This window comes from Phyllostomus discolor, chromosome 9, assembly GCF_004126475.2.
Source record: "Phyllostomus discolor isolate MPI-MPIP mPhyDis1 chromosome 9, mPhyDis1.pri.v3, whole genome shotgun sequence".
Lineage (NCBI taxonomy): Eukaryota > Metazoa > Chordata > Mammalia > Chiroptera > Phyllostomidae > Phyllostomus > Phyllostomus discolor.
In genome coordinates this window covers 51,716,475-51,741,361 of record NC_040911.2, presented here as the reverse complement: position 1 = coordinate 51,741,361, position 24,887 = coordinate 51,716,475, and the positions used below count along the sequence as shown (strand labels likewise).

The 24,887-nt window shown below is 37.5% G+C and overlaps 1 protein-coding gene across 1 annotated transcript in view; it reads left to right on the top strand.

The window, feature by feature from the left end:
- SPIRE1 (spire type actin nucleation factor 1) overlaps positions 1 to 18,183 on the top strand; it is a 303,314-nt gene extending 285,131 nt beyond the window's left edge. The window contains 10 exon segments of the mRNA XM_028524016.2: positions 5,101 to 5,243; positions 11,621 to 11,758; positions 12,313 to 12,383; positions 12,926 to 12,953; positions 13,054 to 13,190; positions 14,737 to 14,785; positions 14,787 to 14,831; positions 14,833 to 14,908; positions 14,911 to 14,964; positions 14,967 to 18,183. Of these exon segments, the coding sequence (XP_028379817.1) occupies positions 5,101 to 5,243; positions 11,621 to 11,758; positions 12,313 to 12,383; positions 12,926 to 12,953; positions 13,054 to 13,190; positions 14,737 to 14,785; positions 14,787 to 14,831; positions 14,833 to 14,908; positions 14,911 to 14,964; positions 14,967 to 14,995 (770 nt within the window). The 3' untranslated portion in view covers positions 14,996 to 18,183.
- Positions 18,184 to 24,887: the final 6,704 nt, after the last annotated feature.

Below are 24,887 nucleotides of genomic sequence, written 5' to 3'. Positions count from 1 at the left end.
TGGGGATTAAGTCTGTAGAAGGAACTTTTGACGTCCCAAGCAATTCCTCTTAAAGAATGGACTTACTCAGACTTACTTCCTCTGAGCTTCATCACCAGGGTAGCAGCTTGAAAGGCATCAGTGACATACAAGGAGGAACTGAAGTGTGTGATGTCATGGTGAGGGCTGGGGTACAGCTTTCTCACAGAAAGACAGGTGGGCAGAGGCCATTATTTCTTTTATGAACCCTTCCCCCACAGAGCCACTGAGCTGGCAGGTGGGTCAACTATGCTAACCATAGTCGCCCTGAAGATCCCCTAAAGCTCCATCCCACCCAATTTACAGGCCCACCCAGACTGTTAACAGTGGCTTTTCCATATGAATGGCTGGTCTTGTCTAAGGCTTCACAACTTCCTAAATCCTCTCAAACAAGCAACAGCTGGTCTCAGTGAGCCCCAGCCCCATACCTCTTGCTGAGTGGCCCCAGGCCTGACACTAGCAGCACCCAGCCTAGGTTCACAGTTTGGTCTCACCTGAGGAACTCCAAGCTAATCACAAGTAGCAGCCATCTACCGATCACTTTGTAGTTTATGCTCTGTAACCCCAAAGAGAACAAAGGAAGTGACTGACCTTGGATGTGCCAAGAGCATTCAAGGCTCAACTATAGTAGGAGGGTGTACACAGCCTACACAGTGGGCCCACCTCGAGTACCCAGCTTAGGTAATAGGGGAGACTGCCACTGGGCCCTACAGGACACCTACTACATTAGGACACTCTACCAATACATGGGGTCACAGCACCTCTACCTAATACATAGAACACAGGGAGGCTGCCAAAAGGAGGAGACAAAGAAACATGTCCCAAGTGAAAGAACAACAAAACTCCAGATAAAGAACTAAACAAAATGGAGACAAGCTACTAGATGCAGAGCTCAAAATACTGGTTATAAGGATTCTCAGTGAACTTAGGGGAGGAGCAAATCACTCAGAATTTCAACAGCATAAAAAAGGACATGAAAACCATAAAAAAGAACCAGTTAGAAATGAAGAATATACTAACTGAAATGAAGAACTGTTTACAGGGAATCAACAGTAGATTGGATGAAGCCAAGGATCAGATCAGCAATTTGCCATATAAGGAAGCAAAAAACAACCAATCAGAACAAGAAGAAGAAAAAAGAATTTTAAAAATGAAGATAGTAAGGAGCCTGTGGGACAACTACAAGTATACCAATATTTGCATCATGGTGGTGCCAGAAGAAGAGAGAAAGCAAGAAATTGGAAATCAATTTGAAAACATAATGAAAGAACACTTCTCTAACTTGCTGGAGGACATAGACATACAAGTCCAGGTCCCAAACAAGATGAACTCAAAAAGGCCCACCTTAAGACAAATCATAATTAAAATTCCAGAGGTTAAAGATAAAGAGAGGATCTTAAAAGCAGCAATAGAAATGAAGTTAGTTGCATACAGGGGAGTTCCCATAAGACTGTCAGCTGATTCTCAAAAGAAACTTTGCAGACTAAAAATGATTGGTAAGAAATATTCAAAGTGATGAAAACTAAGGACCTATAACTGAGATTATTCTACCCAGCAAAGCTATCATTTAGGATTGAAGGATTGATCAAGAGCTTCCCAGTCAAGAAAAAAAGTAAAGGAGCACATCACCACAAAACTAGCATTATATGAAATGTTAAAGGGTCTTCTTTGAGAAGAAGATAAGAAATATGAACAGCATAGTAGTAACAAATACATATAGATAAACGGTTGAATCAAAATAACAAACAAGCAGAAAAACAAAATAAAAAACAAGCAGACAGAAACAGAATTATATAGAAAACATTTTGATGGTTGCCAGATAGGAGGGGGATGGGTGGGTTGGGTGAAAAAGGTGAAGGGTTTAAGAAGTACAAATTGGTAGTTACAGAATAGTCATGGGGATGTAAAGTACAGCATAGGAAATGGAGTAGCCAAAGAACATATATGCATGACCCATGGACATGGACAACAGGGTGAGGATTGCCTGGGGGAGTAGGGGGTGGCTGAGTGGAGGAGGGCATAGGGGGAAAATTGGGATCGCTGTGATAGTATAGTCAATAAAATATAATTTTGAAATAATAGAAAATTAATCAGTATAATACACTATATTAACAGAATGAATGAAAAAAAGGCCACATAACTGATTCAGAAAAACCTTTAGACAAAACTCAACACCCTTTCGTCATAAAAACACTCAACGAACTAGGAATGAAAAGAAAGTACTTCAACATAATAGACTCTTACTTACAGCAATCATTATACTCAGTGGTGAAAGAAAGTGTTTTCTCTATGATGAGGAGGAAAGCAATGATACCTGCTTTTACTACTTCTATTCACATAGTACTGGAGGTTCTAGCCAGAACAATTCAGCAAGAAAAAGAAATTTAAAGTCATCTAAATTGAAAAAGGGGGGAAATTATCTCTTTCTGCAGATAGTGTGAACTTTTTTAAATTTAATTATGATCTTGGCTGTAGAAAACCTTAAGATTTTCTCTCTCTCTCTCTTTCTCACACACACACACACACACACACACAAATAAACTATTAGAATAAATGAATTCAGCAAAGTATCAGAATACAAAATCAGCATACAAAATTCAGTTACATATCAAATGCATGAGCAATGAACAATCTGAAAAGGAAATTACAAAAACAATTCAATGTATAATAGCATCTAAAGAACAAAACACTTAGGACTAAGCAAGAAAATGAATGACTTTTTCACTAAAAGCTCTAAAGCATTGCTAAAACAAATTAAAGAGAACATAAGTAAATAGAAACACATTTCATGTTCATAGATTAGAAGACTTCATATTGTTAAAATGTCAATATTACCCAAAGCAGTGTTTAAGTTCAATGCAGTCCCTATCAAAATGGCAATGAAATTTTTTGCAGAAAGTTTTAAGAAGCCATCGTAAAATTCATATGGAATCTTAAGGTAATTTGAATAACCAAAACAGCCTTGAAACAGAAGAGCAAAACCAGAGAACTCACATTTCCTGATATTAAGATTCACTACAAAGTTATAACAATCAAAACAGTATGGTATTTGCATAAACAGAGACATATAGACCAATGGAATAGAATAGGGAGCCCAGAATAAACCCTCACATATAGGATCACACAATTGACAGATATGCAAAGATCATTTGATGGGGAAAGAATAGTATTTTCAAGAAATAATATTGGGAAAACTGGATATTTACATGCAAAAGAGTGAAGTTAGACACTTACCTGATACTATTTACAAAAATTAACTCCAAATGAATGAAGCCCCTAAAAAATAAGACATAGACATTTCTCCAAAGAGTATACAAATGGCCAACAAACACATGAAAATATTTTCAACATCACTAATCATTATAGAAATGCTTATCAAAACTGCAGTGAGATATCACCTCAAACCCATTAGAATGGCTACTGTCAGAGAGAGAGAGAGAGAGACTGACCGACCAGAGAGAGAAACCAGCAAGTGTTGGCAAAAATATGGAAAAATTGGAAGGAACCCTTGCACTCTGTTGGTAGGAATATAAAATGGTAGAGGTGCTGTAGAAAACAGTGTAGTGATTCCTCTAAAATTTAAAAATAGAATTACTGTAAGATCCAGCAATTCTACTTCTGGGCATATACCCCAAAGAATTGAAAGCAAGTCTCAAAGAGGTATTTGTATGTCCATATTCATAACAGCATTATTCACAATAGCTAAAACATGAAAGCAATCCCAGTGTTCATCAATGGGTGAATGGATAAGGAAAATGTCATCTGTGCATATTATTCAGCCTTAAAAAGAAGGGATGTTCTGTAACAAATATAACAGATAAGCCTTGATTGAGGACATTATGTGAAGTGAAGCAAGGCAGTCACTGGAAAGGAAATATTGTATAATTCCATTTACCTAAGGTTCTTAGAGTAGTCAAAACCATAGAGACAGGGTAGAATAGTAGTTTCCAAAGGCTTAGTGTTTAATGTGTGTGGAGTTTCAGCTGAACAGATGAAGATTTATGAGAATGGATGATCGTAATAGTTGTGAAACCATGTGAAGTATTCAATACCACTGAACTGTATGTTTATACATGGTTATAATAGTAAATATTTATTTTATTGTACTGCAATTTTAAAACTTTCCAAAAGAAAATATATATAAAGATATTTATAGAACATTGCCCTGATTTTCTATATACATAGAGGTTTTTGTGTTTAAGATTCTTTAAATAGTATTTTGATTTATTTAAACAGATTATACCAAAAATTATAGGAGCTCATCTTGATTATTTTCTGTATTTCTTGATTATAAAAATTATGTTCTTTGTTTTCCTTTAGTAATTTCTCTTGGTGTCTAAAGAGGTGAATCATATTTAACTTTGTGTTGACTTTCACTTTTCCTCAACCACTACATTGAAACAGCCTTACTGTTTGCAGAGAAAGTAGGAGGAAGTCGTAAATAAAACTCTGATAGTATAATTTATTTCTGATGTTCTCCTTATGTTTTCAAAATGTGAGTCCAAAACTATTCAGACCCTAAAATATTGTTCTTTTAAATCCAGTCCCAAATATTTTAGGCAGAGAAGAGCAGTAGTATAATATTCTAGGAAGAGGAGAGCAGTAGTACAAAGTTGAAGTTTATTTTTAAAAATTTAAATACAGCTTGATTTAAATCTAAGGACAGACTGTCTTGATAAACATCAAGAAGGAAGAGTTTTCATATTTCATCTTTTTTAAACAAGAATGTTGAGGAGGGTACACTTAATAATTTTGGTATACCACACTGTAAAATACATAATTGTTTAACCACTGTGCTGTCTGTCTGAAACTAACACAGAATAATATTGAATGTAAACAGTAATTCAAAAATAAATTAAAAAGAATTTTGTATGATTTAGGAGGGCATTTGTATGTACAGATTTGAGACTGTACTTATATTGTGTTCTTATATATATATGAATTTGGATCAATATTAAAACCACAGAGTATTTTTTACTTTTTTCTTGCAATTACTGCAGCAAGTTTATCTTACAAAAATTCTTCTATAACAATCCTCACAGTAAGAAAGTTTATTTTAATATGGTTGGTTCATTTCTTTAGCACCTCCGAAATTCTTGCCCATATCATCAACACCCCAGCCAGAGAGAAGGCAGCCACCCCAGAGGCGACATTCCATTGAAAAGGAAACACCTACTAATGTGAGACAGTTTCTGCCACCATCCAAACAGAGCTCCCGATCTCTTGTAAGTAACTAAAATATTGCATAGTAACTGAAGTGTCAGAGGACCTAGAATCATTAGCATTATTGAGATGATGATTAGGAGAAAAAACTTCCAAAAGTTAGAATGATTTTTAAATAACCTTAATTGTTTTTAATAGCTAAAGATAACCACCCTAACAGCAACCTAAATGAAATTTGACCATCTTTGTTCATTTAAAGTACCTTTATTTTTTTTTTCAGAAGACTTACAAATGGTTGAAACTATGGATTATTAAAGAAATGTTTTATTCCTTTCAAAGGGTATTAATCCACTTAAAAATTGTTAAGACTAATCAAAAAACTTATCAAAATCTGGCTACAGTAGACTATTTTATAAAGGCAGAAGTACCAGGGGAGAATTTTGATCCTTTAAAAACCATTATTTATTGTTTCCAAGTATATTTTGAAGCCAAAGCTGCTGTTTGGACTGGTTGACAGTTTTTGCTGTTTTCCAGAGACTTTTGGATTCATATAGTGGCCATTCATTCCTCAGAACAGCAGGGCACAGGACACATGGCATTGGCAGGAAGAGTAGATCCACCAGCCAGAGGAGGTCTGCAGAGCTTATTTTGTAGTCCCACTTGACTTCAGAAACATTTTCAGGCAAGATACAAGGCTTCAATCAATAGTTCTACTGGCAACCTAACATCTAATGTTTTTTTTTTTTTTTTTTTCAGATAACTCATGAATAAAAAACAGTGGAATATGCTTAATCCATATTTTTAGGCTGTGATGAATCATTCAAAGTAAAGGGAGATAGTGTGATATTGAAGATATTAAGTTTCAACATAACTTATAATTTTGAAATTTGATGAGTCATCTCTGCTCCCAAACAATACGATTAAATTAGTGATTTTATGGCAATTCCCAATAGGATTTCTGTTCATTTGTAAGTAATCACTGAAACACTGATATTTGATAAAACGTAGCAGGAGAACAGAACTCTAACCAGACAGGTTCAAACTTTAAAATCTGAAGACTTCTGTTAATGTGAATCAGTTATTGCAAAATACACAGTTGCTGTCACAATTTAAAAATACATAAAAAGGAACTCCTTAGTGATTTTTTTATAAGTCTTCTCTTCCCATGGGTTTTCCTAGACACCAGTTTATCATTTAGGTATGTACCTGCCTTGTTATCATATGACATCATTATTGAGGTTAGACCTAAATTTTAAAATTATCAATCAATTATCAGATCAACTACAAAGGAGTTTCAGGTGGTAATATAGCAGTTTTGCCAAGAAAGGCTGTCAGTCCATATCAAGGGCCCATGAAGTAAAGTAAATTTCCTGGCAAAAGGGAATTCAGCATTTGGTTGGTCAGGCTGTTGAGTTGATTTATTCATGAAGAGAGCAAAGTAAAACCAATCTGCAGTGCCCAAGAAGGGTCTCAGTGAAAGGGACTGGGTGAGCACCTCTAGTCAATATAGATGGTATCAGGTTTCACACAGAACTGGGCGCACTCCAAGTACCTCTAGCCACCAGCTGAAACAGTAATATCCAGGTCAAGTAATGACATTTCTTGCTAGTAGATTACCTCAGTTTATCCATTAAATCACACTTCTGTGTGTAGTACCTTCTAGCTTTTTAAGTATTGTTTTTAAAGTGTGATAATTTAAAATTTTTGCTATATTTTAGAAACAATCATTTTGTATTTGTAATCCCTTTAATGAAAATGACAGAAATGTCTTAGCTGTTATTCACTTATTTTGATTGTATCTCTCTCCCTTTCCTTAGGGTGTTTAAAAATGTAATTTTTTTCCATCATTTGGTCAAATGTATGAGGATGACTGCCCATCTAAATGAAAGGCTGCTTGTCTTTCAGTACCTTCCCCAGGGAAGAAGTGCCTGCTTGGGGTGCATTCCTACATTCTCTCAAGCACAGCAGGCAGTTGCCCCTATCTTGCATCCTGTCAAGCCCGATTTAGGAAGCTCAGTGTTCCTAATCAGTTAGAAAATCTTAAGTTCAGGTCTTTGCTGTGTAAACTTTCAGATTCTCTAGGAACAACTTCATGGTTTGATTACTGATTTATACATGTGGGTGCAGATGTCGGTGTGAACGCACACGTGGAATCTACCATTAACATCCTGTGTGGTGTTTTGTTTTGTTTTGTTTTGTTTCATTTTTCATGCTCTATAATCACTATTTGTAAGTCACTCGTGTTCTGCATTGTTTTCTCCTTTTCTTTTCCCACTGCCATTTTCTTTTTTCCTTATCTATTGTTCAGGTTCCTAGGATAACCAGTGTATGGCCAAGGACGCCTTTCCGACCACTTTTTTCTACCATACAAACAGCTTCTCTGCTCAGCTCTCATCCTTTTGAAGCAGCCATGTTTGGGGTAGCAGGGGCTATGTATTATCTATGTGAGAGAGTTTTTACCAGCAGGTGGAAATCCTCAAAGGTTGGCCTCTTTCTGCTGGTTCTGGGCATTATTTTACTCTATCTCTTTGACAGTGATACCTCAACTCCTGCACTCTGCGAGAATTAACAGCTTAGATGGGCACTTTGCTTCTGATCATTGATTCCAATCTTTTGTAGGATGCATAGATCACACCATGATCTCAGCTGAGAGGAAAATAACTTTGAAAGGACAACAAACTCAAAATGCAGCATCAGAATATAGGGACCTATGAGGTATTTGTCTCTGAGTGACCCAATTTTACAGCAGGAGGAATGCCACCTCTTAGCACCTGTGAGGTGCTTTCATCCCAGGGCCTCCTGTCATCAGAGGAACATTTGCTCCTGCCAGGCTAAGTTGCTACAGGGGACTCTGCCTCCCACAGAGCTATGTCATTGTCTGTGTCCCGAACACCCCGCCCTGAGCTTGGAGGGGCTATGTACACATACCAGGTGTCTCCCCTGGGCTCAGAGATTGCTCTCTTCCCCAGCACCTTTCATAAAGCTCTGTTGTGATGGTCGGGATGTCATGTGGTTTTTATGACAGCCACTTCTCTGTGGAGAGAAACTTTAATTTTTCTTTTTATTGATGTGATTATTTTAAATATTTTCATTGAATTAATTAGGGTGACATTGGTTAATAAAATTATGTAGGTTTCAGGTGTACACATCTATAATACATTGTCTGTATTATTTTACATTATCTTACATTTTATTATTGTTTTTGAGGTTTTCATATAGAATATTTTTAAAGAAAGTATAGTAATTTCCAAACCCCAGTGAAATAAATAGCCCTGGGACCACAGTGAAGCTTCCTCTACCCCAGTGTAATGCATGCTGTTGATCACTGTTGGCAGCAGCCTTGCCTATCCCACGTCATACAAGATCCTTTATTTACTAAACACATCTTTGACAAATGAGGCAGCAGCTAGTTTTTTTGTTATTCTTTATTACCCATCTTGATTTAGAAAAGAAACTGTGAAAGCATGTAAATGAGAAACAACGAGTCCCTTTCCCTGTTTGTCATGAAATACAGAGTAAGTCTGATCTTTTCCCCATTTTCAGATCTGGTCATTTGGGAGCACCACCAAGTGCAGGGAGGGCATTTGAATTCCTGTCACTCCTGCTATTACTAAAGATCTATCAACAATTTTATTTTTATTTTCAATTCCCCCCAAACACAGATATCTGTATACTAAATCCTCATACTATTTTAGGCAAAGAATTCACTTGGTATTTTAAAGTTAAACTTGGAAAAAGGAAAGAGTAAACTTAATAGTTGCTATTTTTATGTAAATCTGCCTTTTTTAGTTTAAATATTCAAAAAACAATTATTGTTTTTGGACAGTTTTTAAGTATCTGCTACTTATTTATGAAGCATGTGCTAATCAAAACACTATATAAAATGTGACTGTTCCCATTTCTCTCTGTGGCTCAATAATCGGATTACACATTTTGCTCTATAATTTCTGTGCTGCCTAAATCTGACCCCTTTTGAGTGGTAAATATAACCAAAATCTTCAACAAAAACTTCATGATCTTAGTGACATACATAAAAGTAAATTCTAAAGGCATATCTGCTTCTATTGCATATTGTAATCATTATCAAAACACTTTAATGTTTAGTGTCCCTTTCCTAAATTTGGGAGTCATTTTGAAGCACAGAGAAGCAAAAGAATTAGAGTTGTGCTGATCTAGCCGTTATAGTCTATGTCTTACCCTGACAATGAGCTTAGTGCTTGCTGTAGGAGTGAGGAGTGATCCAGCCTTGTGTCACCATGGGAAAAGGGACACTTGCTCACAGTTAAAACCCTGAGTGCTTCTTATGTTTTGGAGCATTAGTGTCTCAGCAAGATTTGTTAAGATTTCATTTGGCTTTGGGGATGTTGAATCAATATTTTTTGTCAGTTAATAAAAACTATTCTAGTAACTATTATTTTCTTTCATGTTGCATTAAAGTTTTGTTGTCCTTGGGAGATCACCAAAATCAAAACATTAGCATTTGTCCTAGTGGAAATTATCTTACTGAAGAGTAATTACTTGAAATTTTTTTAAAGATAAAGAACACAAAAAATCTATAATTTCTTACTATAGTCTGTGAAGTACTGGATTTACATATGATTCAAAGCAGTCATTTGGAAGTATGCACTTGACTAAGCCCTGTGTGACTTAAGACTGAGGAAAGAGTTCAGAAATATTTACCAGCCCAGGCATCCAAGTTATAAAGTTAATTAAATTGGTTCTAATTGCCCTCTTCTTAGCATGCACAACAATAAATGTCAGTAGTGATTATCTGGTTATTTGCTGGATTTATACATTATTTTGCTCCAAGTCAACAATTTTGTCAGAGTTAGCTGCCATAAAATGTACCACAGTCATAATCATCATAACTGATGAATGTAAATTGCCATAGGAAAAGTTCCATGAAGTACACTCAGGGCTCAAAAAAGCTGTCATTCAGTTGTGTACAGCCAACAGTACTTACCTCGTGCAGTTTAATGGCCTAACTTAGAGTCAGTGCCTCGTCCCATTTGACACTAAACCCTTTTCTCAGGACGGAGCAAAACAGAGTAGATATTGGACATGCCAGTTTAATCCTATTATCTTTTAAAGCTGTCCTATTGAAGGAGAAAATTATATGATCGTGATTTTTTTTTAAGGATTTTAGACATCTTAGACTAAATGATATAATCTCTCTGAATAGTCTACCTTCCCAGCCTTCAAATACTAAGTTCTTCATCTTAAAAATTCAACTGCAGGGTTTTTTTCCAAAACATTTTTAAGCACATTTAACCTTCCTTAAGTTAACCTGAATAAAGACAATTTGGTATAGACTGTTAGTAAAAATCAGTAGTTCTTCAAACTACTTTTTTTTAGTAAATGCTAATGTTTGTCAAATTTGCAACCTAGATTTGTTTTTGTTTTTATCTGATTGAAAGACAGAACTGAATGTTAAAACTGCATTCATAGTCATGTGCTTTCTCGTTTGGCTTGTTTGATTCCAGAACTCCTGTGAGCAGTGCTATTGTGTGTGTGTGTGGGAGTGAATTATAATGTGTTTGTACTGAGAACATTAAGTTTCAGTGTCACTACACCACAATGGCCCTTGTGAAGCCTGGCAGGGTACGAATGCACAAGACTGTTCTGTCTTTCTGTTAGATCCACCAATCAAGAGCGGGCCAGATGGGGAGCAAATGGGTGTGAGGCTCTTTATTCAGTGGAATCAGTTACATCAACATCTTCCTCAGCTGGCTTTAGGGAAACTATTAACATAAGACAGTCAACATAAATATTTATTGTGAAGTTCTGATTTTTTTCCACATCCTTCCAATGCTGATTATGCATTCAGTAGTTGTTTAAAAGTAATAACAGAAATCTGGCGAACTGTGGGACAGCCTGTGGAGATTGCCTGCTGGCTGTAAACTGCAGCTACATGTTCCAGCTCCTGTCATACCATTAGGATTTTTCAAGGTGTGCTGATGTAACTTACCACTATGCTTCTCAGTGTAAATTACTAACCACCTTCTTTTGGCTATTCTGGGTACCACAGACCAGTTTTAAAAACATGTTGTTGATTTTCATATAGCATACAACACAACACTAAATAATATCTTTGCATAATCCTAGGAAACAACTGACATAAATTTGGTTTAGAACAACAAAAATTTTTTCAAGATTTCTGTGCATAGATACATAGCGAAACAAATGTGAGGAACTTTTATTTTTTGAAAACTTCAGTAGGCTACAGTGTTTTATGTGGTCCTCAAAGCTTTCTACCATCCGTTGTCTTGGTGTAATTAGAAATTATGTGGTCCCAGAGTAAGCCAGCTCTGTTCCAGTGTTGATTGGGACCTCTTTTGTTTTCTGAACCTACTAACCAAGTGTCTGATCTGAAGGGAACTGTTACAATGCCAGAAAAGGGAGTGGGAGTTTCTTATTTATGTGGAATTTTGAATTTCAGGAGGAATTCTGTTATCCAGTGGAATGCCTAGCTCTTACTGTGGAGGAAGTGATGCATATTCGTCAGGTCCTGGTGAAGGCAGAGCTGGAAAAATACCAACAATATAAAGATGTCTACACTGCCCTGAAAAAAGGAAAGGTAGAGCTGTTTAAAGTTGATTGATCAGCAGGGTTAGCAGAATGGTCAGTCACAGCCATGGTCTTCTGAGGGAGCTTTCTGCTATTCAGATGGTGTAGGACCTATAGGGGATTTTAGGAGGTAGGAGGCTTCTTCTCCAGGAGTCATTTCCTGTTCTGCCTTGTTCACCAAAGTATTTTCTCCCTTAGAAATCAAAACTCAGGAAGGTTTAAAACAACCATAATAAATAATGGTATGCCTTCACACAGCCATGTCAGAATTTAGTCATTCATTATACAGGGGAGACTTTTTTAGAACCTCCTTTCAGTTGCTTCTATGATGGTGACACTCTAGACAGCTGTGGTCTTTTATTACTTTTAAAAGTAGAATTATAATTAAATACAGAGGCATAATTATTACAGAGCCAAACATAAATCAGGGTTTCTGAATTCACTTCTTCCTTCTGTGTACTAAACTTCCCCAGCATATAATGTAAAGTGGATTCAACCATATAAATTAGGAAATTCATTGTTGGCGATGCTTTTTCTTTCTCCTTTTACATTTGTATTTTTTAGCTTTGCTTTTGTTGCCGAACCAGGAGATTTTCCTTCTTCACCTGGTCTTACACCTGTCAGTTCTGTAAGAGGTAAGGCTCTTTGTAATTGACAATAATAGTCAGTAAGTATCAGTTAACTTCATTGTTTCATCATTTTGTATGCAAGAACAATATTAAAAATTATCTGTTATCACATTGTACTATGTTTGTTGGTTAAAAATACTGATCCACTGATCAAAACAGTGGATCAATTATTGGGTGTTAAACCTGGAAAATGTTTCTGTGCATTTATTTCTTTTACATAACCAAGATAATTCTAATAATAATAATATGTCATATTTGAACAGAAAAAAAATAGATGTGGTTGTCATATGACCCTTGGATAGACAAATAAGAAAATTCCGGATGTAAGTTGATTCCTTTCACAGGGAACAATGTAGGAATTCAGTTTTAGAGATTGATTATCTTTTTGGCAATCCATAGTTGTATCAATTTGTTGTATCCTGACAGAAGATCCAGAGAGTTTTTGCAATTTATTGTAGAAATTTACAACCATGTAGCAATTGGCCTTTTTAACTCTCCAGTCGCATCGGTGGTATCATGCCAAGTAATGCTTCTGATTTTGTGTACAGGCCCGTGTGCTCACAGTGTTGCAAAAAGGTAAGCTAAGCTTGGTGAAATGATAACATAATAACAATTTTAACAGACTGCCTTTTTAACAGTACTGCTCATTCTCAGTTTTTTGGTGGGGGGGTAATAGATGCGGCTGCCATCCAAGCCATACTCCACTCTTCCTATCTTTTCATTGGGACCCACTGCCTTGCAAAGAGGGGAAAGTTCTACGAGGCCAGAAAAACCCTCCACTAGCCACCATCGGCCACTTCGGAGCATTGCCAGGTGAGCGAGAAGGCTGGGTCTTCCGAGCATCCTTTGTAAAAGAAGAATGCTCCTTTTGAAGACTGTGATGATATGGCAAGGTTTTGGGTCAAGAAGACTGGCAGTGGTTGGTTGATTTAATATAGTTTTGACTTGCACACAAGTCTCCAAAACTTCCAGAAGGAAGCTTGTCAAGGAATAATGGTTAGCTCCTTGAAGGATACCTTAATCTCACAGTTTATTTTTATTTCTATTTAGATATAATTACTTTCATATGTCCTTTAAGTCATCTCTAAGTCTGCCCTTGTTTTCAATGGAGCTGAAAACTTGAATATATATAATAGTCTAATCTTTCCTTCTTTAGTTTTGAAAGAAAATCTGTTTAGTCCTGTGTTTACAATAGTCTGCAATTTAGTTTCTTGTTATAAAGGCAGTAATGAAGCTTTATGCCAAGAGCTGGTGATGTAAAAGAAAAAAAAATATTGCCTGGATATCAATCCTTTTGCATTTAATGCAGAATAAGATTAGTGCTGGTCCTTAAGAAAGATGGAAGGATAGCAGACCAGCTCAGGTCACACACTTGGAGGGCCCGGTATGATCAAGGTTTGATGCACCAGCCACCTAATAGGGATGAGGGGGGTGGGGTAGACACTGGCATTGGTGCCAAATGCCAGGCAGCAGCTGCTTTGCAGGTCATGACTCTGTGATCAGTGAGGCAAGGAAGCTGTGAGCCCAGCAAGTAACTTGTGCCCAAGACTGCTTGCCCTGTGCCTTCAGCCCTCTGCTTTGAGACATACCTGCTCCATGATGACCTCGAATCATGATTTGTGGGCTCAAGGCAGTGCAAATAATTTTTGTCCTTTTCTCTACTTACTCTGAGACTTCCTGTTTGGTTTACTTGAAGTGGTAAGATGAATAAGTGATTCCTACTTATTTCAAAAGTAACCAAAAGATTGATTATGATGTTGGTTTATGTTAACTCCAGCTCTCTAGAATCCAGATTAATCATCCATGCAAATATGAGAATCATTGGGGAGGGAGAAACATATTTGACAAATACAGAAATTACAAGAACATTGGTCCAAAGATAATTTTTAAGAATATGTCATAGAGATAAATTTACTTCTAATTTTTCCTATAGTCTGACCTACCATGTACAGATAACTAATGTTTATTATCCATGACATGGGATCACTGGAGAGGGAACTTGAAATCCCTTCTGAGCCATCAATAGGACATTAGCAACTGTACTTATTTCATCTTAGTTGTTAAAATTCATAATCTATATATGTATGATAATCATATGATGACTACTCTGAATATCCTATTTTCTAAAAATTCTAGAAGAGATGCTAAGAATTTTCAGTATTATTTCTTAATAAAATATGTTTCTGGCTCTTTTTTTAAAAAATACTTTGAACCTTGCTCCAATTAGAAATTCTTCTTTGACAGAACACAATCCAAGTAATCATTCACCATTCCATAATGTTTTTGCAACAAATTTTCTTAGTATTGCAGTAGTATATGAGTAATAGTACTAGATGTTGAAATGTTTGTTTTTTTCCAGGTTCTCCTCAAAATCTAAGTCTCTGGAAAATCAGATGAAGAAACTACAATTTCCCCAAAGAGTTAATGGAGGACTGGAGTACCATGGAGGTGTGTGATAGACTGCAAAAAGTTTATTTCAGAAATCATCAGCTCAAGCCGGAGTAGCCTGGTACTGGCCAACAAAAGAGCCCGATTAAAAGGATAACACAGTCGTTCTATATGTCCTCACCAGGCCCCTCGGAATACTGCCTTCAGAGAGGACTATCAAGAAACTCTGACCCCTGTGCCCTTTCAATCGCTCTTTGTGTTCAGAGTCAGCATTAGCAAGGAGGAACACTCGGCTTGACTGTACTCTCCTTGCTGCGGCTTTAGTTAATATGGCTTGATTTGCATAGAGTAGGTTTTTGCTTGCATCAAATTGTTCCACAGACTGAATGCTGTGTTCATATCGATTGATGATATGTGACAGGTCAGCCGATTTGCTCATTTGCACTGAGAGGATAATAGTTTGAACCTTGCCCTTTATGTGTGTGTATATTTGGAGTCCCGAAGCTTTTCTCCTAGTTCAATTCCTTACTGTTCCTCAAATAATTTTCCAACTAGGCAAAAAGCTTCTCATATGAGAAATCAGCCTACAAAGGTGTCGATTGTTAGACACAGTTCTAAGCAGTAAGTCATATTGGCATGCCACCTGACAGTGTTCCTATCTAATGTACCTAGTGATCTGGAACTCTGCCTCACACCAGATACCTGGGGGTGGGGGGGTTGAGCTATTTTCATCTCACAGCACAAAACCTAGAAGGATTTGCTCATAGTATCAAACTGATTTTTAAATTGTTGCTCTGAGATAAAGACTATGGGAGGGACTTTATGCCTCCATTTAGTGCAAAACATCTGAATAAGCTGTACACCCAACTGGGTGACCATTTCCTCTGAGCTGCTGTGTTTGCCCTGGTGCAGTGGATCAGTATCTCCTGAGTGGGTGACAGATTCTCATTCCCTATCTTGCATGTATTATGGTTACTTGTAGTTTTATAATGGAGGTCTAAGAATTAAAAGTCTTGTGGGAATTTCCAGACCAAGGAAGACTAACCCTTTGTCAATAGGTTGAATGTGTTTCAGTTAACTAGTTAAAGGGTCTTAACAGAAGAAGGGCCAGCTGCTGCCGACATTGTGGTGCATGAGCTGGAGCCTTTATATTTTCAGCCACATTTTTCATAACTTTAGAGTCTAGCCATCATGACTACATCGAGCCACAATTTGGTAGGTATGGTCTCAAACTAAAATATATTTTATAAATGAACTTTAAAAGAAAAAATATTGTCTAGTTCCTTTAAAATTACAAGATAATTAACATGCTGATAGTTTTGGATGATTTTTGCACAATTTCCCTTGGAAACAAGTTGAGCGAGTAGGGTAGGTTTTTTGATAAAGGTAGATTGGAGGATAGCATTGTATACCTGAAACTTCTTGGCTTGTTTGGCCCATACCATGGACTGTACTGTATTATTTTGGTATGCTTAGAAATAACCAACCAATCAAATTGCCATTAATGTTTGAAAAATCATTAACACACATGTACAAATAATTTCCTAAAAGCTATAGGGCACGTCCGTAGTCAACAATATGACAACACCATTTACTACAAGGCAGGGTAGTCACAGTTCATACCACATCAAGGTATAGTGACATTTCCACTTTAACACTGATACCTCAAAACTGCACTGGTAGCAGTTTTTAATGGATTGAAATTTACAATTTAGTAAATGACTTAATATTACTTATACTTATTAAATAAACTTTACCAATTGACTAAAATAATGCATGTTAACAGTTTGTCTATATTTACATGTAAAAGTGGGCCACCAGAAAACCCTTATTTATTATGCAAGTGTTTAAATTATTTTAAAGACTCTTGTTTAAGAGCTTTAAACATTTATATAAGGTGAATCTATTTCAAGTCTCTACTCCAGATAGTAGAGAGTTTGAAGGCCCAGGCTTGAGCCTTCAAACAACTTCCAAGGAAAGGTGCAAGGCAGAGGGAATGGTATTTGATGTACCAGAGATAGTGCGCTTTTTAAAATAATGACTAGTTCAGTGTTGTTATATAAAATAAACATAAGAAACTAAACCCCCAAAATGAGAATTTCATCCACATTCATAAAGCAAATATCTAGCACTTGCTTTTTTCCTGGCTCTCAAAATCTAAGTCTGTGAACAAATCTTTGGCTTCAATTCTTCATTTAGGTTGATTTGAGCATTATGTCACCTCTTATCAGAGATTTACAATGTAAATTCTTCAACAGCTTTGGTTTGCCACGTGTATTAAAGGGATCACATGGATGGTATATTTGCCTGAGATAATTTACAGAAAATAGTGTAAGAAAAGGGCACATGGCATAGTTAAAATTATAGAAATCAAATTAGCATCACTTTTTGTCGCCAAAATAATTTCTTAGATTTAATCATTTCTTATCCATAACATGTACCAAACACCTCAACTAAATTAGGTAATTCCAGAGTAATTCAGTAATAGTTTGTAGAGTATGGGCTTACAATCCCTAGCCTGACCTTAGGTCTATCTTCCTCTTCTTACTACTGAAATAACATACCTGTACAGTGTTCCTCCTTGTCTTGGTTTCCAGCTATTTGGCATTTACTTCTGATCTAACGACAACAAAATTGTCATCTAACTGGTCTCAGTTGGAGCCTGAGTGTCTTAGACCTCATATGTGCACCTGAGCAGTCCTCCCTGTGCACATCCCTGAACGCTTACCCTGGTCCCTCCATGCTCAAGCATCTACCCATTGCTTTTGTCCCATACACCTTGCGAACTCACCCTGTTGGGAGATCTCCGCTTTCTTCCCCATGGCTTAACTTTCTATCAATGTCAGAGTAGATAAAAAGGCTTGTAAATACTGTAATATATTTATTAATATTTGAAAGGCATTCATTCAGTGGACAATGGAAATTAACTCTCCCAAGGCAAATAAAAATTAAATCAAATAATTGCTATGTATAATACATTGACTTAATAGTCTTACTTGAGTTCAAATTTTAAGGCTTTCAAATTAAACTAAGTTTGTTATATAGGAATTTTTAAAATCTTACATTTGAAAAGATTATGTGATTAGCACCGTGAACTCATACCATGGATTTTTAAGGCTTTTATTTTTCTAACTGTATTAATAAACATAGGTATGGATTTTAGGTATCACATAAGGGACATGAAAGTTTTAAATTATGTTGCTATTTGCTAAAGCAAAATAGCAGGAAATTTTGTACATGCAAAGCTATTGAAAGGCCACAGAGAAATGTGAATATTGACTGAACTTTAACCTTGCTTCCTGCAAGTATAAAAGACAAAGTGTTGCTGGCATGCAGGGTGGCATGATGGTACTAAAAGTTTTTCATTAAAATCTTTTACTTTAAAATTTAGGGAAAAATAAAATGGTTTTCCATCATATCTTCTGTGTTGAGTTCTATTGTAAAATGATGTTGTCTTTTGGTAACTAGCTGTCAAAACCATCTACACTGAGAAGGCAAGATACTTTTATTATCAGCACTTTATGATCAGTTTGAGAAACCATCTAACAAGGACCGCATTGGAAAAAAAAAAAAAATGGAGCCTCCAAAATAACTGCTATGTTACCAAGCAGTCATGAGTCCTTTATTTACCTTAGCAACATAGGAATTAAAATTTATAAACATTTTATTATATAAAAAGCTGTATATATGTAGCCCTGGCTGGTATGCCTTAGTGGATTGAGTGCCAGCCTGCAAACCAAAGGGTCGCTGGTTCGATTCCCAGTCAGGACACATGCCTGGGTTGTGGGCCAGGTCCCCAGGAGGGGGTGTGTGAGAGGCAACCACATTGATGTTTCTCTTCCCTCTCTTTCTCCCTCCCTTCCTCATCTCTAAAAATAAAGTAATAAAATGTAAAAAAAAATAAAAAAATGAAGCTGTATATTGTAGACAAATTATATATGAAAGATGATTAAAGCTTTTGTATGTTTTTTAAATAGATTCCTCAAGGGATATATTCCTAAATGTCCCATGATAGAAAAACTTCTTGTTATTGCCCTTCAGTTGCTTGAGAAAAAATTAGAAAGATCAAACTCAGAAGTGAAATTAGGAGTTATGTTTTAACTAAATAGAGAGAGCATCATTTAAGGTATTTACATATCTTAAGTATTACAATGATACTGAGTTTGATATTCATATATACAAGTGACTTCTTATTTGCCAGCCATATTTAGGAACTCCTTCCACTGAAGTTTCTTTGTGAGATGTGTTGGTATGTGTACAGTTCATAATCCAATATTTACTGACTTTCTTAGTCTAAGAGTTCTTGCCTCATGCCTCCTGGATACAGAAAACTCAGATACCATAAAGGGGAAAGTTCTGTGAAAATTTTATTTAACATTATGTGGAGACTGTTCTGCGTGGTGTGGACCCAGACAGGACCCACGCCCACAGATAAGTTCTCCCGTGGGGAATCAGGCCTGCATTGTACCTAGACTACTGTGAGACTCGCTTTTGCTAAAACCTCCCTCACCATGAACTGAGGCAGCAAGTGCCTACTGCAACTTCCTAAAGTCTGTGCTAAACCTTCCAAGGATGAGTGTAACCAGTTCAACCACTTTTCCCTTTGCATTTGCAAGTATCCTTCTTCTGTGATGTGATTAGCAGCATCCTGTCCTTTGTTTTCTGTAAAAGGTAACCACCTAAAGCGAACCTATGCATAGTAGATGAGGACCATTATGTAATGTGCCCCAAAAAGCAATAAAAGCTTGTAAAGGCAAGGGTTGGGGCTCTCTCCTCTTGAGAATGAAGCTGTGCCATCCCTTTTCTCCACAGGACTCAGTAGTTCTTGTGGAATTTGTTTCATATTGTAACCGGAAAAGACACCAGCATCGGCTGCCTGTCACTACCAAATCCAATATGCAATGGACAGTGATTGAATCTTTTATAGGCACTTTATTCAGATGGCCAGCAATCTTGAGAGATGGCGGGTTTCATACCCTAACAAACCATCTGACCCTCTCTTTCCCAGCCAGATCTTTATAAGGGGGTTGGGGGAGGGCAAACAAGGTGCAGCGAAAGCCTTTGAAATTCAACAGTTGCCTCCAAGGGGAAGGGTAGTCGCTTGCTTCTTCCTGGTACAGATGTCTCCAAGACATCATCTGTTATCTTAGGCACCAAGATAGTCCTTATCTGTAGTTACTGAAACAAAACTTAACTACACATTACTTGCTAGATTTATGACTATTTACCTGAAGCTAAATTTTCCCAAGTCTTAAGCCCCTATCAATATCTCATCCACAATGTTGCAGACCCCACAAGCTTGGGTCCACATCAAACTGTATCTTTCTTTTTCCTTCTAGTTTCCAGTGAAGGAAAAATACATAGTGAAGGAAAAATATGTAGTTGTAATCATCATTGTGTAGAATTTCGTAGAGACTGCTTTTAGGAATGGGCTTGACTGCACATATGATATGTTAGAGACTCCAGTTCTGCTATTTCTACAGAATGTTCAGGCACAAACACACACATACACAGGCATTCATTATAAAGCTTATAAGGTTATGCTGCTTCTTCCCTCATGTCAGCCAAGGGCCCATGACTAGAACATCCACCAAAAATGTTTAATAGCCAAGAAACCACTTAATATAAAACTCTGCTATACTAATTAAATGATTAGTGTGATTACCTCACAGACTGAACTTGCACTATTCTGGCTTATTCACTTAAAATGTATATGATGTATAATTGAGTATTTAGAATAGATCTTACTGTGGCAATAAAAATTCTGCAGCTCTGTTTCTGTATGAGGCTCATGCAAAATCTGAACTACTACAATATTAATGAAGCAGTGGAAGTAAAAAGGCTTCAGGACTTAAAGGACATAGCTCTTAAGAAGTGGGCTTTGGAAAATGATGGCATCAAGAATTTGCTCTTGTGCCTGGTGCTTAAGAGCTGCAGAATCATCTTTATGTTTGAACCTATGCCATCCATGTTCAACACAACTCAGTGTTCTTATTTTGTTTTCCACCAGAAGGCCAGAGCACCGTCGGTTGTGTACTAAAATGCTCTTACACGCTGCTCTAATAAATATGATTCTCTATGAATTGAGAAGAAGAGGGAGAATTCAGTTTTGCTTGGGTGTGGCTGGCAAGGAGGGACACATGTGATCAAGCTTGCTCACTTGAAGTTTGCCCATCTATGTATTCTCTTTTGTTTTGCTGTTCCCTTGTGAGTGCAAGAATTGTCTCTCAGTTCCTGGCCTACCTCCCTCTTGGTCCCTTTCCCTAGGGTGACAGCAGAGAATGTCCACATCCCAACTCTTCCCAGGAGCAACAGTGTTTAAGAGAGTGGAAATGCCAAAGAGGATTTGAGGATTTCTGTAGAGCTAAGCTGAATATCAAGTTCCTAAGCAAATGGTATCAACACTGTAGGGAAACAAAGAAAGAAAGAACAGCAAGATTCTGCACAGGTAAATTCTTCTAAACAGTGTGGCTACTGCTATATAGAATCTTTTCCTTAGACATTGCAAAGAAAAAAAAAGCCTTTCATCTTGCCCACCAAAGAAGATGACATGAAATAAAAAGCCCCTTAGATCATCCTACCACAATTCAAGGTTGTTTCAGAAGTCAAATCCACAGAACAGAAGCTTGGACAAAGCCCTGTAAGTGTAACTGGCTTAGACAATCCCACCTCCAAGTGACTCCTATGACAAACAGCCTAATATTTCCTGCAGGTGTAGCCAGTGGTAGACACAACTTCCAATCATAAAAACTGGTCCTCTCTGTTCCAAAATGGTATTCTCTAGCAAAAAAAAACAAAAAAAATAACACTCTTTTTTTTTTTAGGACCCAAGAGCTTTCATCCTGATAACTGAAAAGAAAAAAACTAGACTCTAATTCACAAGGTAGATTCTTTCAGCAGTATACCTGGTTTCAAGTATCGAAATGGTTCTAACTAAATTATGCTCCAGCTTGGCAGCAAAAGGGCTATCTGACATTGGGAAAGTTCCTTAACATTGCTGGATTTCAGTTTCTTAAAGTTTAAAGCAAGGGTGTTGGACAAGGTGGTCTCTTAAGATAACTTTTTCTAAACAGTATTTTGTTGATGACAAAACTAATTATGTATATTACATGAATGCAAGAAAAAGACAAACAAATATTGCCATATTTGAAACGGGGAGACAAATGAAATTTACTAATTATTATAAATAACCTGAGTCCATTTTCAAAATTAAAAAGAAAAACACACAGAAACATGAGTTGACATATATTAAAATAAAAACAAACAAACCCTAAGCACAAACCATTTTGTATCAGCAACTCCTGATTACTGGTGGGTCATCTCCCAACCTCATGTGAAAGTCTTTGTCTGATCGGCAAGTCTTTGTTCCCACAGTGTGATGTGAAGGGAAGCAAATAGCTGTAGGAGCAACTATATGTGACATACTGACTTAATTGCATTAAAGGAAACAAAAGTACAGACAACTCGTTTGTCCAGCTTGATTATAAGAATTATCAGAGTACCCAATAGATATGCCTCCCAGGGTAGTAACAGGATTCTCAGCGAAGGAGTATTGCCTTTAAACACCATCACTGCATGAGCTCTTTTTCACCAAATTTGATCTCTACTTTCACTTTTAGAGCTGAAAGTGATACAAAAAGTCCACCCCTCCAGCCAATGGCAAGCTCTCAGCTCTGTTCAAACATGTCCAGGATCAGACAGGTGCTTATTCTATGCAAAGTTCCATCAATAACAGGTCTAATAGTTGAGAAGTTCAGCCCCCTCTGTAATTTATTCCATTGTTTACTCCCCAGTCCTGCCTCATGAGGCTATCTGTAATGTCCTACTCTCCTTTCCAAGTGACTGTCTTAAATAGCTTCTTAATTCTTGTGTCTCTCTGTTAACACTCCCTACTTCTCCTTACTTCATTTTCTGCCTTTTCTTTTTCTCCATTGCAGTTAGCACCTAACATCCCATAATACTGTTCCATGAAGATAGGGATCTTTGTTCGGATTTCCTCACTGCCACTTCCCTAGTTTCTGGAAAAACACCTGGCATGTAACAGGTACTCAATAAATGTCTTTGGAGTGAATTAATAAATGAATGGGTGAGTTCTCTGTGGAAACTAGAGCAAATAAATACAAAAATGGAACCATTAAGATTTCTGCAAAACAATAGACATAGTGGTTGGTTGTTCATTAACAACTAATTGCCACATACCACTCTTGTGTTTTTAAATCAGGAATACAATTCTGAATCAATAAATCACTGTAGCCCTAACGTGGCTAATTAGAAGACAGAAGCTTTAGTCAGCAGCTCATGCCCTTAGCATGGTTGACTTAGAGGTTGCAGAAGCCCTACCTTCCAGTCTGGGTTTCCTACCTCACCCTTGTAAATGCCACTCATCACATTATCATCTCTGGGCACTCTTCCTCTTCCTGAGCTCCTGGGTGCAGTCAACCGTGCACAGCCCTGCCTCCCTCACAGAGCTGTTGTCCATTAAAAAATGCACGTACAGATGTACAGGGACCCTGCAGAACTATAACTGAGGCTGCTGCATAAATGTACAGGGTATGTTTATCAGTACTGTTCATACTTGCTACTTTTACTACTTTTAAAGTATGATAATTAACTCTTACTAATAAGCATAAGATTGATTAAAATGTATGTGCCAACTAGGGTGAAATATTAAAGTATTTCAAATTTGTCACCTTAACATATTTGGCCAATAACAGGAAATAAGATATGAAGATACGTTTTATTACATTAGGTATTCTGGGCTGTGTGTCACTATTAAAACATAATTTGGGGGGCTATTTGATCATTTTCAGTAGCTAATAGCTACCAGTTATTAAGCACTTACCTACATCAGATGCTGTGTTAAGCACCCTCAGCACATTTTCTCCTTTAATACTTGGCTTGTTACAGAACAGATGGGGGGAGGGGAAGGACAAGGTACTGTTACCGAATGGAACTCTCCTCTTGGGGTCCCTCTGTACCAGGTTCACCTTGTCTTTCACCCTTAGCAATTGGGATTATGGCTCTCAGTGCCAGAGTTTGGTGAAAAGGAAAGGAACTGTTTATTCAAAATTATACAGACTTAGAGTAATGATTTAATGTCTTTATTAAAATCTCACAGTCCCTTAAAACACCCACAAACACACACAGTCCTTCTCCCACCCCTTTGCCCAGTCAGGCCAGTCAGGGGTATCGTGTCTCAGGAAAAATAGAAGTCTGTGGCTCAGCTAGATTCCATCCTTCCCAGTAATCTGTGCTCGCCTGGCAGGCCTCCTGCGGTTCCCAGCAGCATCAGCTGTATCACCTAAGTCTCCAGTTCTTAATCTGAAACCACGTGGTTATCTCACTGCCCACCAGCAAGAGTCTTTTTGTTACAGAACAGATGGGGCAGGGGAGGTGAATGACATTATTACCAAGAGGACCTCCCCTTTTTCTCTGGAGGCTCCTCCCCCATACTAGGTTCACTTTGTCCACCGCCAGAGGGAAGATGTCTCCCAATGCCAGGGATTGGTGAAAAGGAAAGGAATTATTTACTTAAAAGTTATACAGGCTTAGACTAATGACTTAATGTCTTCATTAAAATACTAACGTTCTTTAGGATACCCATAAACACACCTGGCATGTCCTTCTTTCTCCCCTTTGTCCAGTCTGGGGTGCCCTATCTCAGGAAAAGAAGTAGAAGTCCGTGATTCAGGCTCCCGGCACCATCAGCTATGTCACCACCATGACCACCAGTTAATCCAAAGCCTTGTGGTGATTCTTGCTCTCTGCCCAAGCTGCATGGTCCTGCTCAGTATGGCTGCCGCACCTGGGTTTAAATCCTCGTACCAATCTTCCTCTGCAGCCCCATTTCTGACTCCTCCCACCATCAGTTACACCTGCCAACATTCCTGTATCCTTCCAGCTTTACTGGGCTGCCATAGTAAGTCTGGGCAGGCATGGCCCCATGGCATGGAGCCAGTCATCTCCAAGTTCTCATACAGGCACTGTAACCAGGGGGAGTTGCCTCCCAGTTACATCCTAGGTTGAAGCCACTCACTCCCACCTCCATTGGTCAAAGCAGGGCCACAGCTGCTTAACATATCTATGAAGCTAGTCAGCTGTTATAGATATGTAAAATAACCA